Below are 14,673 nucleotides of genomic sequence, written 5' to 3'. Positions count from 1 at the left end.
GTGTTGTTATCTGATGATGACAGTGCTGGACATGTGCTTTCTGATATTGATGGTCTTGATAAAGCTTCCTTCGCCTAAATTTACATAAGCAAAAGAGAAATATAATTATTGCAACACTATGCAAAGTTGGTTGAGAAGATGCAGTTCGATCCCTGGGGAGTCACAGGGACGTTCGGTCGAACAGGTGCGGGGTCGGTGCCATGGCGGATCCGGAAGTGGTGAAAGCGGCTTCGTCGGCGTCGGGGAAGGCAGGTGGGACGCGGCCACCTGTGTATGGGGAGGGGGCGAAGGCTCCCACTTGGTCGGAGGTGGCTAAGGGTGGTCCGAGGCAGTCGGTCTGGACAAACTATAGGATCTCTCCACGGGAGCTACAAGCATTGCAGAGCAAGTTCCCGGAGATCTTGGAGGTGCCGGACCAAGAGCTGGAGGGGGCGAGGTTGGAGTGGCGGAGCACTACGGTTATTGTGCGGAGTCTGGGTAGGAGTGTTCCGGTAGCTTGGGTCGCGAAGGAGATCCGTAGGGTGGGAAAGTTGCAGTATGATGTCGAGTGTTTCCCTCTGGTGGAAGGTTTCATCGCTGTGAGGTTCGCCAACGGCGAGGATCGGGAGGCTGCACTGTTGAATGGGCCTTGGTCAGTGGCCGGGCAGCTGTTAGCCATGGAACGGTGGCGCCCCAACTTCGTTCCGGGTGCCGGTGGGCTAGGCCGTGTGGTAGTGTGGCTTCGGCTCCCGGGACTTCCTCTGGACTACTGGAAGGGAACGACCCTGTTCCGGATCGCCGCGAGGGCCGGTGAACCACTGGCAGTGGATAGCTTCACGGAACAGGGGGGTCGATTTGGCTTCGCAAGGGTGAAGATTGCCTTGGACTGCTCCGCCCCTCTGAAGCCGGGGATCTTTCTGAAGGGGAGCTCGGAGGGTGCTGAGGATAAGTTTTGGCAGGCGTTCGTCTACGAAAACCTGCCGGCCCCATGCTCCAGATGCGGCAGGATTGCTCACCCAACGAAGGACTGCGGCTCTCTCTCTTCGGCGATGGGAGGGGGGGATGGGGTGGAGGGGAGTTCGTATACAGGGAAGAAGAAGGCTGGGGAGAGCCTCTCGGAGCCTCCGGTGGGGGCGGAGGGGGAGGTAGGCGATCTGGGAGAACAGGGGGTCTTTGGTCCCTGGATGGTCACGAACCGCCTTCGCGTCCATCGTCCGGCAAACTTTCCCAGGCAGGGGACGGAGATGTCCGAGCAAAAGGGGATACCGGACCCGGTACCATCTCCCGCTCGCGCTGCCTCAAGGCCCACCGGAACTGCGCCGGCTTCTAGCACCTCTCCAATCGACCTTGAGGGGTGGCAGAAGCCCTCCAAGTTCGCCCGGCGGCGGACGTTGGAGAAGGATGTATCGGTCGCCGGAGGAGGGGCGATCGGGGAAGGCCCGAGTCAACCCGGTCTTCACTCAGAGCCGCGGGCTGAGTTGGGGAGCAAGCCGGGCTCGAGTGGGGCCAGCTCCTCGATGGGCCAGGCTGAAGGGCCCAAGCTGGCCTTTCGCTCAAGTGGGCCGGGACCCAGTCAGCTGAAACGCTCGAGAGCACCCGCGGGAGGCAGTGCCCAGTTCGGTGGGGGGCAGCGTTCGGCGGTGATGCTCTCCGGAAGGCCGGAGGGTGTCCGTCGCTGGAGAAGCCGGAGTTCTCCTCCGCCTCAATCGGTGATGCGCAAGCGTCCTCTGAGGGTCTTTCCGGAGCACCGGGGAGGCGGGGGGGTGTCTGGCACCGGTGGTGGGGCGACGACCGGACGGAAGCCGACGCGGATAGATAAGGCGGCGACGGCGAATCGGGCGGAGACGGTGGTGGTGACGCCGACTGGTGGCCCCACGGCGTCGGCGGTGTCGGATCGGGGGAAGGCAGCCGAGCATGAGGCTGGCTTGGTGGGAGTGACCGCAAACGGACTCGGGGAAGACCCTGCTGGCACAGCGTGCCATTTGGCACGGGCCAACAGCGATCCTAATCTGGTGGCCAACTTCTTTCACAGAGAGGAAGTAAAGGGTGGTGGCGGTCCTTTGGATGCTGGGGAACTGATGGGGATTGACACAGAGCCTGTTGTGAGGGCTGTGGACGAGGTAGACAGGAAGGGGAAGCACAAGGAGGTGGTGTCCCAGTTGATGGCGTCTGTGATAGGGGTGAGTTCCGAGGTCTTGCGTGGACAGCGGGATGCTGAGGCAGCTGGTAGTAGTGGCCCCGGGGAAGTGGGCTGCGTCAATTTTGTCGGGTGAATTTATGAAGATTCTCTTATGGAACTGCCGTGGAGCGGGGAAGCCGTCATTTATCCCGGCATTTCGCAGGTTAGTGCACCATCATAGCCCTGATATTTGTGTCCTTCTCGAGACCCGGTTATCCGGTAGGGGCCTTCAGAAGGCAAGAAGGGCAGTTCCGGGAGGGTGGGGATTCTTTGCAGTTGACTCTCAAGGGCTATCCGGTGGTATCATTGTTACTTGGGCGCAGGGGTGCTGTCAGTTGGATATTTTCAATGTTTGCAACCAAGAGGTGATTATGGTCATCTCGGAGGGGAACAGAAATCCGTGGGTTTTGGCAGCGGTGTATGCGAGTACAGATTATAGGGTGAGGAGGGTCTTGTGGGAGGAGGCCACCCAGTTGATTAGTCAGGGACATCCAATGCTGCTGGCAGGTGATTTTAATTGCATAGTTGATCCACAGGAGAAGATGGGGGGGAAGCCTTTCTCTTTTGAGAGGAAGATTAGGGAGTTCCAGGACTTCCTTATGATGAATGGTTTAGTTGATTTGGGCTTTGCTGGCCCAAAGTTCACATGGTGTAATAACCAGCAGGGTCAGGCCAGAGTTTGGGAGAGGCTAGACAGAGCTTGTGCTACTGCTGGGTGGATACAGAGTTTCCCTGATTACCAGGTCCGTCATTTGCCGAGGATTGCTTCGGACCACTGTCCACTATTGGTTAGTACCGATGCACTTGCTCCAGCTCGTTCCCCCTTCAGGTTTGAGAAGATCTGGCTCGGCTATCCTCGTTCTTGGGAGATGGTGCGGGAGGCCTGGAGGGTGCCTGTTAGGGGAGACGCTATGTATCGAGTCTCCCGTAGATTGGAGATGACGAGGAGACGGCTCCGGCGGTGGAACCGTGAGGAGGTGGGGAATATCTTTAGGAGGGTGGAGGATCTCGAGGGGGTGATCACTAGACTACAGCTTCAGGAGTCCCAGGGGGGGGGCTTATCAGAGGAGGAGGTGGGGAAGCTTAGATCCCACTTGGCACTGCACGACTCTCTACTCAGACAGCATGAGATATTTTGGAGACAGAAGTCTAGGATACAGTGGTTATTGGAGGGGGATCGGAATACTAGTTTTTTTCATCAGGCGACAGTTATCAGGAGACATCAGAATCGGATCAAAGCTATCAGGGGCGAGGATGGGCTGATGACGGAGGATCCTGTTCAGATTCGTCGGATTGTGGAGAGCTTTTTCAGGACACGGTGGACTGAGCAGTTAGGGGATGGGAGCTCAGAGGACATTCCAGTGCCGGGGGTTGGGGTGTCGGAGGAGGAGACTGCAGCGCTGATCAGGCCGGTTTCGGAGAGGGAGGTTAGGGAGGCGGTGTGGTCCCTTGAGGGGGACAAGGCTCCGGGGCCAGATGGTTTTCCACCGTTATTTTTTCGGAGGTACTGGATGATAGTAGGGCATGATGTTACGGCTGCCATTCAACAGTTCTTTTGTACGTCTGCGATGCCTTCCGAGTGGCAGCAGACCTTTATCACATTGATACCGAAACGGCAGGACGCTACTGAGCCTGGCCATTTTCGTCCGATTAGCCTTTGTACGACCTTGTACAAGGCTACGGCGAAGATACTTGCCGTGAGGTTGAGGGATATTCTTCCGAGGCTGATTAGTCCGGAGCAGGGTGCTTTTTTGGGAGGGCGGAGTATTTCAGATAATGTGATGATTGCCCAGGAGTTTATGTTTGATCTGCATAGAGCCCCGATGAGGAGGAGCTTGATGGGAATCAAGCTTGATATGGAGAGGGCCTACGACAGGATGTGCTGGGATTTCCTTCGGCGTTCCATGCAGGGGTTCGGCTTTCATGCGACATGGATCAGCTGGGTTATGGGATGTGTGAGGGCTCCTTCATTTGCCATCTTGGTGAATGGCTCGCCGTCCCGTTTTTTTGAGTCTGCTGGAGGGCTTCGACAGGGATGCCCCCTCTCACCTCTCTTGTTTATTCTGTGCGCAGATGCGCTATCCAGAGCTCTCAGACAGGCGATGGACTCTGAGGAGATGGAGGTTTACAGACCGGTGGAGGGTGCCCCGTCGTTGTCTCACCTTCTTTTTGCCGATGATTGTTTACTGCTTGCTCGGGCTACGAGACGGACCGCGGAGGTCCTCCGCAGGATCCTCTGGCACTACTGTGAGGCATCAGGACAGAGAGTTAATCTGGGGAAGTCTTCTGTATGTTTCAGTCCGAGGATCAGGTCGGCGGTGAGGATTTCTATTTTACAGATTTTGGGGGTGGGCGAGCAGGAGGGTTTGCTGAGGTACCTGGGGGTCCCGATTTCTGGTCGGCGGCTGCGGAGCAGGGATTGCTCGTCACTTGAGATCAGTATCAGACACAGATTGGAGGGATGGCAGATGCATTCCCTTTCCATGATGGGGAGGATCACATTGGTGCGGTCAGTCCTTTCTTCGATCCCTATCTACTTATTGTCCAATTCCTTTATTCCAGTGTCTCTTGTGAGGTCTCTTGAGCGGATCTTTAGGAACTTTATCTGGGGGAGGAGTAGTGGCAGAGGAGGTATCCATTTGGTGGCATGGGAGGTGGTGTGTCAGCCGATCAGGTTCGGCGGGCTGGGGGTGCAGTCCCTGATGGCTAGGCGGGAGGCGCTAGCGGCGCGACATGCGGTGAGATTTGTGTTAGAGCCAGATAGTATGTGGTCCTCGCTGATGAGGGCCAAATATGGAGCTTTGATACCTGGGGTGCGTGGTGGCCGTTCCCATTCGCCGGTGTGGAGGGAGATGTGTGCTAGAGCAGCGCTGGTGTTACCGGAGCTGAGATGGGCCATTGGAGATGGGCGGTCGATCGATGTTTTGGAGGATAGGTGGGTGACTGAGCAGCCGATCAGCCGTCTTCCGACCATGGTGGACTCGGCGAGGATTGTTGGATTCAGGGTCAGTGACCTGATGGACCCAGAGGGGGGTCGCTGGAGGGAGGGTCTGATTCGGGAGGTGTTTGGGGAGCAGTTGGCTGAGTTGGTTTTGGATATTCCGATTCCATGGCAGGAGGTGCCGGACAGGTTAGTCTGGTGGCCGACGGGCCGAGCGCAGGTGCGAGCTCGGGATCTTCATATCTTGATCAGTAGGGCACCAGACCGATGGATTGAGGGTAGATGGATTTGGCGGTTGCGATGTCATCCGCGGGTGGCGCTCTTCTTCTGGAAGGTGGCATGGGGAGTTCTACCGACCAGGAGCATGCTAGCTAGACGGGGCATGTTGATCTCTCATTGTTGTGAGCTGTGTCCGGGGATTGAGGAGACCATTGACCATGCTTTATTGCAGTGTCCCAGGGCCAGGGAGGTTTGGAGTAGGTCCCCTGTCACGTTACCCCTTTCGGTGGAGACGGCCCAGGACCTGTTGCATGCATTGAGAGTTTCGATGCAGAGCCCATGTTTTGTTCGGGAGGGCATCATGATGGCATACATGACTTATCATATCTGGTTGGACAGGAATGCTCGCCTATTTGAGGGGAGGATGTGGTCTTCGAGGATGGTGGTGGATCGAGCTGTGCTACGTGCAGGGGAGATCGCTGTGGCCTCTGCTTCTGTTACCTCTGGGATGGCCAGGGACACCTGGGGTACTTCTTCCGCTGTTATAGCGCCCGGGTTCGCCCTTGTTTCTTGGGTACCCCCACCCCTTGGTCATCTCAAGGTGAATTTTGATGGTAGTCGGTTGGTGGATGGTGTCTCTGGAGGTGTGGGATTTGTGATCAGAGACTGTGGGGGTAGATTGATAGCCGCTGGGGGTCGTAGCATCTCAGGACCTACCGTTGTCGGGGCTGAGCTGTGTGCTGCTTGGGAGGGCTTATCCTTTGCGAGGAGGGCTCTCGGTGCTGCCCGGGTGTTTCTCGAGGGTGACTCTTCGGTGGTGATCGACTGGATTCAGGGGGTGGACAGGTACGGTGATGGCCATCCACTCATCCTTGAGACTAGGAGACTGGCTCAGGAGATGAGTGACTGTCATGCTATACATGTGTATCGGGAGGCGAACAGAGCTGCTGACTGGGTCGCCTCCTATGTTGCCCGGCACTCGGGAGGGTTTCTTTGGACATCAGTAGCTGAGTGTCCCACCCCGCTGTTATCTTTACTTTCTTTTGATATGGCTGCATGTACTCAAGTTAGAGATATATGAATTGCCGTTTTCACCAAAAAAAAAAAAAAAAAAAAAAAAAAAAAGATGCAGTTCGAAGCTCTTAAGACTGCATCAATCTGAAAATCTGTTATCATGGAATTGGTTGGGTTCTGCCTACCTTGCAATGGATGGAACATAATTGAAAATCCGTTGTAGGCAATCTGAACATACTTGTCTTGCATCGTCTGGTGTTGGTCGTAGTATGAAACTCATTTTAATTTTCATTCGCTAACCTACTTCCGATGCAGATCACATAATCTCCATTGTTCATAAGTTTTTGGATGTCAGAACTATCTATGCATTTTTTGATGCTCTCCTCTCGAACTGCCTTCTTGTGTGTTGTATTGAATATCTGCAATAATGTGTACCAAAAAAACAAAAAAATATCTGCAATAATGATGAAATGCATATGGTTGGATGGAAAGGCCATAGAATTTACTTACCATTGATATATTGAAGCACAAAACCTTTTCATGTTCTATGATTATAGAAAACCAATGAAGCTTTATTCTGGTATGGACATGGCTTTGGCGAACCAATTGTTGCCATGTGTTTTACATGACACCTAGTGGACAATATCATTTAATTGTATGTGTTATTGTTACTATAGCAATTGCAAGATTACGTATTGGTAATGCCCATTTGAAATTAGTGCAAGAAATAGAAATGACAAGGAACGTGCACTCAACCTAGAGATGCAACTTGGTTAAACTCAACCTAAGAATATTAGCCTAGTCTTCTCACCATAGAGGTTTTACGAGCTTGGTCATTGTTTGGCTAAAAAGTCCTAACCCAGCCCTAAGTTGCATCAGGTTAGGGTTTAGCTAAAGTTTAGCTTGAACCCAACCCTGACTCAGTTGGAATGTAATTCAATTTTAAATGACCCGTCTCAACCCAATGTAATTTATATTTTTGTTTCGCGTAAAAAAACCTAACTTTTTATTTAACCATATTTTTTAGCCTTCTTAGTCTGACTAACAAAAATATGAAACAAAAAAATCCAAAACCACTCTCCAATCTTAACCTATACAATTTCAACTAACCTAATTAATCTAATACTCCCCAACCCAACTCCACACTAAAATTGGCTTGAGCTTGGGTTAGAGAACCCCAATTTGAGATTTGGTTGAGCTATGTTGGGATCTGCCATCAACCTGATCCAAGGCGCTTGAGTTGCGACTCAAACTCAACCTAAATACTCAAGAATTAACCCTTTTTCTTTATTTTTCTAGTTAATAGCTGTTTTGCTTTGATAACATGCGAAGTAAGGAGCCAAAGTTTGACCATGATCTATAAGAATAAAAATATCATGTTTTAGCTAAATCTATATGTGCAGTATTGAAAAATCACTTGCCTGAAGAATAGCGTGACTCTCGTGCTCTGACTTTAGCTTGGGTTCACAACAAGAGGGACATATCGGATCACCTAGACAATCGAGGCAATACATATTGCAGTCTTTACCATGTTGTTAACATTTGGAATGAAACTTCTTCTCTGCTTGTATAAGCGGCAACAACCAACGAAGTCGATCCGGATGGCAAATGAGATTGTACATGATTTCCTCTGGACGATGCAGAAATAAGAAACATCATTAAAGAATAAAATTAAATTTATTTTGAACATCTTTTTAAAAATAAAAAGTATTGTAATCTTAAGTGATATAATCACCATCCAAAAATATAAGAAAATGTGTATATTCTTCTTTCCATTCTACAAATTGTTGAAAATAAGTATAATAAATATAAATTTTATAAAAAAATTATTTATATATTTTTTAAGCAAATTTTGACATAAGTTATTAATTCTGAAATGTGTAAAGACAAATTGCAAGAAATTTTAGAAATTCCTGACCTTTATCTTATGTGGATCCTGGGGTTGCGAATCCAAAAACATTTTTGTTTCTAACATCACAATTAAATTAGCAAACAGGACATATAGGACTTGGGGTCATAATGATGCTTTTGACTTAATTGAGAAAGAAAGATGATTTTGATGCTGTGAAAAGTAAGTGTTGTGCCCTCGACCTGAGTTCAAGAATCGAAGGTTATGTCAACTACTGCATAGTCATAGGGAACTCTCTCTACAAGCATGCAATGTATCTCAACATAATATCATAAATATGCAGCAGAATAATTTAAATAATAATATGTAAACTTTATTTTTATAACAAGCTCAATATTTAAATGTCTCACGATTCTAATATTATTAATGAACTCTTAATATAAGATAATATGTGTCAAAGTTCTGCTAGTTGCTTTTCCATATTGAAAACTCCGATCAAGCTAGTTCTTTAAAGCTATAAAAAAAAATTAAGAAATCGTATAATGAGTTAGACAACCCAATAAATAATGATCACTTTAGCTAAACAAATCAGGCAATCAAATAAATAATAATTTGTATGTATGCATGTACTAAATACTATCAAATATTTTTTAAAATATTAAATTTCTTTTCATAGATTTAAATTCTTTCAAATATTCAATCCATCTTATTAATCCTTAACTATGATCGCATCTTTTCTGTGGCAGGATCATAAGACCATGAATCTTTTTACAGTGAGCTGCTCATCATCTTGTAGCAAATCCTTCGAGACAGCGTATCTGCTTGTGGTATGTCACTTATCATTTTAGACACAACTTTTAGGACAAATCATGTACCAACGTACTGGCCTCTATTGGCGGAATCCTCAATATTGCGAGATCGCAATTCAAATAGTTTTAGGTTTATATTTCAGTTTTAAGTCATAAAGTGTCAAGATCAATTAATAATATCCATAATAAAATTATATATCGTTATAATATTTCAAAATAATATATTTTCTAATAATATATACTATGCATCAAATTCATGCATCATGAATAAGACCACTCAAAAGTCAGGAATATAATAATTTTATAAATTACCAATAAATTTAGAAAAAGTGAAATATTATTTACTTTGCGAACAAATCGAAAGTATTAATCTGATCAATTTCAAAAATCATTCTAAAATTCTAGTATTTAAAAATTATATTTCTATTAAAATTTATCATGATTAATCTAAAAATAGAAACTTTAATTTCAATAGTTCCATAAGACTAACTAACTTAAGTGCCTGATACCTGGTCGGTCCTGTCGTGGTAGAATTTATTAATATTGATTAGAGCCCTTCATCGAGGTTGATCTAGAATAATGGAAGCAGAGAAAAAGGTATAGAGAGAAACAAAAGACAGAATCGAAAAGAGTGGAAAGAGAGGGAAAGCAATCCATAGAGAGTGAAAAAATCAAGTCGAGGGAGAAATAAGAGAGAAAGGGTAGGGAGGAGGGGAAGATTGAGAGAGCAGCGAAAAAGTCCGATAGAGAGAGAAAGGTTGGGGAGGAGAAAAGATGGAAAGAGAGAGAAAACAATCATCTCTCTCTAACCAGGGACGAGGAACGAAAAGGGTGGCTGCAGGTGGTGCCCGGGGTCAGGACCCACGGCCGCCCACTGTGGACGGCGGTCGACGGCAACCGGTGGCCGGCGGTGAGGAGGAATCCTCCTAGAACGGGGGTTCCGCTCCCTTATCTCAAGGAATGAAGACGTCCCGACGGTCGTAACCCCGACCAAGGCCAGGGGCCGGTTCGGAGGACCGGAGGGAGGCCTTATCGAGGAGAACAGGCGGCGGAACCTGCCGGAATCGGAGGAAAAAGGCGTTGGTTTCGGAAAACAGGGGAAACAGGCATCGCCCTTTTCGGCCAAAAATCCGGCGATCTCCGGCCGGAACAGAGCTTCCAAAGGTAACGGAGAAAGGAGAGAAGACTTTTCCAAGTATTTACAGGTTCTTGCCTGGCTTCCGGCGGCGTTCGGCGGCGGCAACGGCGTCGATAGCGGTCGGCGATCGAGGGGAAAAATCTAAGAAATCCAGCGACGGCTTCAATCGGGGAACTGGAATCTACGCTGGGGGTGGAAGAGCGACCGTTAGGGCCTCTAAATGGATCCCGGCCAAGACCGGAATCCGACCGTCCGCCCGACCTTCTCGGAGAGGAAGAACTCAAGAAGACTCCGAACGGGAGTCTCTTCCCTCCAATCACGTGCGAGGCACGTGCCTTTTTTTTTTTTGGGCCCAAAATGGCTGGGCCGGTCAAGTGGACCGGGCCAGTCTGCTTGGTTTTGCAGTAAGAATCCTGGTACAAATGTACAATAGGAGCATGTAAGTTGAGTTACATGTTTAGTCACAAGTTTAGAATATGGAAAAAAATTCGGTTAGGACTATTAAGTTTGGAACTTACAAAATTTTGCCAGCAATTTACCAAAAGTAGAAAGAATTATCAAATAATTAATTAATAAAAATTAAAAATAGATTGTTTATGTGTCAATGTGCATGAAAATAAGTGCAAAAGATGTAAGAATAAATAAAGATAGCCATGAATAATATTATACAGTACAATTATTTCAAATTCACAGAAAATTTGTGCAACAACAATTACAAATATCATGCCCTAAACCCATTAGTTGGTAGACCATGTAACATGGCTGCACACTCCCTAAAGCAAGAACTGTATATTCCTCATAACTTCAATATTATTGGACAATATGAACCTCATTCATAAAAATATAAAATAATCCATAACTCACAAATAATAAGACTTATCAATTACAATTTTCAACTATTTGATTGGTATCACTGTCTGCCAAGATCCCAAATTGTAGCTAAATACTAAGTATTCAGCGACTTTAAAGGAAAAGTAAAGAGCCGGTTTGAGCTAATAGCTTAGTAAAAATTCTCATATATACACCAGCATGAATAATTTAAAATTAGAAAATTACAAATAATTGTTATTGAAATAGACACAAATACCATAAAATCCTATACAAACCATCCAACACCGCTCATATAACCAGCGCACACACACAAACATACACATGCACATTATATCATCAGTCAACCATTATTTTCAAAAGTAATTTAGCATATATTATCAAAGAAATCTTTCTATTTAATAGTAGTTTTAAATAACTTATCTTTTATTTTTCACTAACAGGATTCAGATCCGACAATAGTTAACATTTTGGTTTTTAGACTAACCATGGTCATGCTCTTCCCTATGACTAGCAAACCAAAATACCATATTCCTACTCGTAAAGTGGCTATCCACAATGCATGTTCCTACCCATGATTAGAGTTTGATGACAAACAAAATGGACCGGCGTGCAGGAAGCAGCGTCCCTTCTCCATCCCATCCGGCAGCTCCCTTCGACTCCTCAGGCGTGGCCACTCTTGGGGTGAATTTGAACCACAACAGAGTTGATCATGGGCTAGGCTTGGGCACAGAATAGGCTAAATTTTAAATAGGCTTGATCCTAAGCCTAATTATAAATGAATAGAGTTTAGACCTGAGGCTCGGCCCATGATCAGCTTTCCCCATAATGAGGCTATCCACGGTGCCATTTTTCTGCCTATGATAAAGTTATCCATAATACTATATTCTTGCCTTTGATGATGCTATTTGCATTATTGTGGCTAGTCCAAAAATCCCTTTTCTCTACCATCAGATTATTTAATACGTGTAATATACAATTTAATAATATATTCCTTTCGACAAAAATACCCCTATTTAAAAGCTCCTTTTTTCTTCCAAAATCATCCATCCCACCGCCTCTTCCTCTCTCACCCTTCCCTTTCTCTCTCTCTCCCTCTCTCTATCTCATTCTTCTTCTCACGCCGCCGGCCCTGTTTCTTTTTTTTTTTTTTGGGAGGCAGCCACCACGCCGGCCACCACCTATGGTTGCCTCTCCAGCTGCCGCTGCAGCCTGTCACCCCGGCGAGCTGGCACGGATGTCCGGCTCGCCGCTGCGACCCAGCACAGCCGTCGGACGGTGGGAAGCAAAACAAACAAAAAAGAGGAAGGGGCAGCCATGGCCGCCGCTTTCCCGGTAGGCACTGCGGCCCGCCGTCTCGGCACCCACCCCCCCATCCCTGTCCCCTCCAGGGCCCCCTCCCATGGTCGTCGCGGCCCGCCGTCCCGGCCCCTTCTTGGGCCCCCTCCCACGGCCCGGCCCCCTTCCAGCGCCGCCGGCCTCGCGGGAGGAGAAGAAAGGAGAAGAAGGAAAGAGAGGAAGGAAGGAGAAGAAGAGAAGAAAAAAGAAAAGAAAAAAAAGGAAAGAAAAAAAAAGGAAAGAAAAAAAAGAGAAGAAAAAAGGAAAGAAAAGGAATAAATAAATAAATAAATATGTATATAAATGAACGAATAAATAAATAAATAAGGTAATAAATAAATATATTTTAATGAAATAAAAATAATAAATAAATAAATAAAAATAAATATTAGTAATTATTTAACTAATTTTATCACCTAGTTAGAAAATTTGTTAGAGAGATAAATAATCATCAGAAGAGTGAAAAATTAATTTATACTAATAATTATAATATTTTATACATTTATTATTGTATTATACTATAAATATAATATTATATTATATTATATCATAATACATTGATATGTTAAGTTAAATAATTTAATATTATATTAAATTATTAGCCTATAGTATATAATTTTATAGTACTATATTATAATAATATTATATTATATTACATTAATATTATACTATATCATATATTTATGTATTAATATATATTATATTTTATTATACTCTGTTGTATAATACTAATAATATCCTTTATGGTCATTTTATCATACAAAAGTACTTTCTCAGGTTGTTTATCAAACAAATGTTAAAGCGCCACAACACTTTAGAAATGTAGTTACCAAACAGCAAACAACTTTTTACAAAAGCTCTACTTCCAACAGCTCTACTGCCAACAACTCCCCCAAACTGGGCCTAAATTCTTGAAACATGATACATAAAGTTATATCTATAAATTTTCATTAAATCAGAAACAAGTTTTCAACATGTAGAGCTTTTGGAAAGATGTTCTAAAATGATATTCTTCCGGATGAACATCTAAATAATTCTTCTCATTTGTTTAATGAAACTAGGGCTGGAAATGGGCTCAAGATAACGCGAAACCTAACAGGCCAACCGAGCTATGGACTAGGCCTAAAAAGTTTTGGGCCGAGTTCGAATTTAATTACAGAACCTATTTATTTTTCGGGCCGGGTCTGGGTATATCATTAGCCCAGCCCTGGGCCAGGCCCAAGCCCAAGACTCATTAGTCCGATTGGCTGGGCTGAGTTTGGGCTTGGGTTTTTAAAAAAATTCCAGGCTTAGACTTAGTACGAACGCATTCAAAGAGATCAAAAAAACAATACATTCCGAAACACTCTACGCAGTTCCCTCTCCTCGATCCACAATGTACTTTCAAAATGATTAGCCACATATAAGGTCCTCGGTCTACGGCTCCATTAGCCTCTCTATATAGATGTGTGGCCTGAAAAGCCACGTTACTATTGATCATAGCCCGGATGTCTCGGAGCATAGATACCTCAGATATCTCTGATCATGGCCTTCCTGTTCTATTCTTGTGAGTGGGACTCTAATAGGGTAAGACTTCGAGACCTGTTCATGTTTTGGTAATTTTGTTCTTTCTTTGAAAAGGAGAACGGTGACTGCTACCAAACCAATATAGACATCAACAGCGCTTAAAATAATGGCTGTTATCAAGTTCTCGGCCGTCTCCATTATGCTGTACGTATATCGACTAACAAAACGAAAATGGCCGTTACAAATTGTAATCTATATATTTAGCATTATAACAGCTTGTTGTAGAACAAATAATCATAGTCATATTCATTTTTATTGTTTCTCTCTAAATAAAATAGTAATTCATTTCAAAATTGTTAACCAAATTTTCTTCCAAACAGGATTATACATTCTCAATCATAATATTTTTTTGTTAAATAACAGTGTTTTGAAAAAGAATGCTGCCATTCTTCGGTTACTATCTGTTATTTTTTCACTATACTAGCCATTGTCATAATTATTATTTAATATTAAAAATTAATACCGCCAGGACAAATAATGACGGCATTATGGAAACCTTTAAATCACTACTGAGCATAAATATAGGAGCACATGACTGTTGGATCCGTTGAAATCTTCTGATGTAATACGGCTAAGTTATCCTAGAAAATAAATACTGATAAAGGATGAATCCTAATGTCAGCTATTTTAGCCGTACACAACACAGGAACGGTAAACTTGTGCAGCATGCGATGGAGGGAATGCAAAGTTGCAGCAAAATGTAATTAAAACTACAACAAAGCAAGGATTAGACCAGAGATTGGCTACTAGCTTGGCCCTTAACAAAACATAACAAAATACATAATTGAGAAATGCATCATTCATATTTGAAAA

At 45.2% G+C, this 14,673-nt stretch overlaps 2 protein-coding genes across 2 annotated transcripts; both read left to right on the top strand.

Annotated features, from left to right (window-relative positions):
- The first annotated feature begins 2,256 nt into the window (after positions 1–2,256).
- Positions 2,257–3,788, top strand: LOC120105382. Its single transcript, XM_039117752.1, has 2 exons — positions 2,257–3,637; positions 3,709–3,788. Exons 1-2 carry the CDS (start codon positions 2,257–2,259, stop codon positions 3,786–3,788), a joined length of 1,461 nt encoding a protein of 486 aa, XP_038973680.1.
- A 193-nt stretch (positions 3,789–3,981) lies between these two features.
- LOC120105381 lies at positions 3,982–8,943 on the top strand. The gene is made up of 4 exons (XM_039117751.1): positions 3,982–5,288; positions 5,718–5,845; positions 5,963–6,164; positions 8,928–8,943. The coding sequence occupies exons 1-4, from the start codon at positions 3,982–3,984 to the stop codon at positions 8,941–8,943; spliced, it is 1,653 nt and encodes a 550-aa protein (XP_038973679.1).
- The last annotated feature ends 5,730 nt before the right edge of the window (positions 8,944–14,673 follow it).

This window comes from Phoenix dactylifera, unplaced genomic scaffold (assembly GCF_009389715.1).
Source record: "Phoenix dactylifera cultivar Barhee BC4 unplaced genomic scaffold, palm_55x_up_171113_PBpolish2nd_filt_p 000274F, whole genome shotgun sequence".
Lineage (NCBI taxonomy): Eukaryota > Viridiplantae > Streptophyta > Magnoliopsida > Arecales > Arecaceae > Phoenix > Phoenix dactylifera.
The sequence above is the reverse complement of the archived record's forward strand: the minus strand, read 5'-3'. Positions and strand labels throughout refer to the sequence as shown.

Bases quoted from the DNA above. Each gene is read 5' to 3' on its own strand.
- LOC120105382 (XM_039117752.1), top strand. From the start codon at position 2,257: ATGAAGATTCTCTTATGGAACTGCCGTGGAGCGGGGAAGCCGTCATTT. The intron at 3,638-3,708 runs GTTTTCCACCGT...GCCATTCAACAG, and splicing joins CAAGGCTCCGGGGCCAGATG to TTCTTTTGTACGTCTGCGAT.
- LOC120105381 (XM_039117751.1), top strand. From the start codon at position 3,982: ATGAGGAGGAGCTTGATGGGAATCAAGCTTGATATGGAGAGGGCCTAC. The intron at 5,289-5,717 runs GTTAGTCTGGTG...CTGGTTGGACAG, and splicing joins TGGCAGGAGGTGCCGGACAG to GAATGCTCGCCTATTTGAGG. The intron at 5,846-5,962 runs GTACTTCTTCCG...GTGTCTCTGGAG, and splicing joins GATGGCCAGGGACACCTGGG to GTGTGGGATTTGTGATCAGA.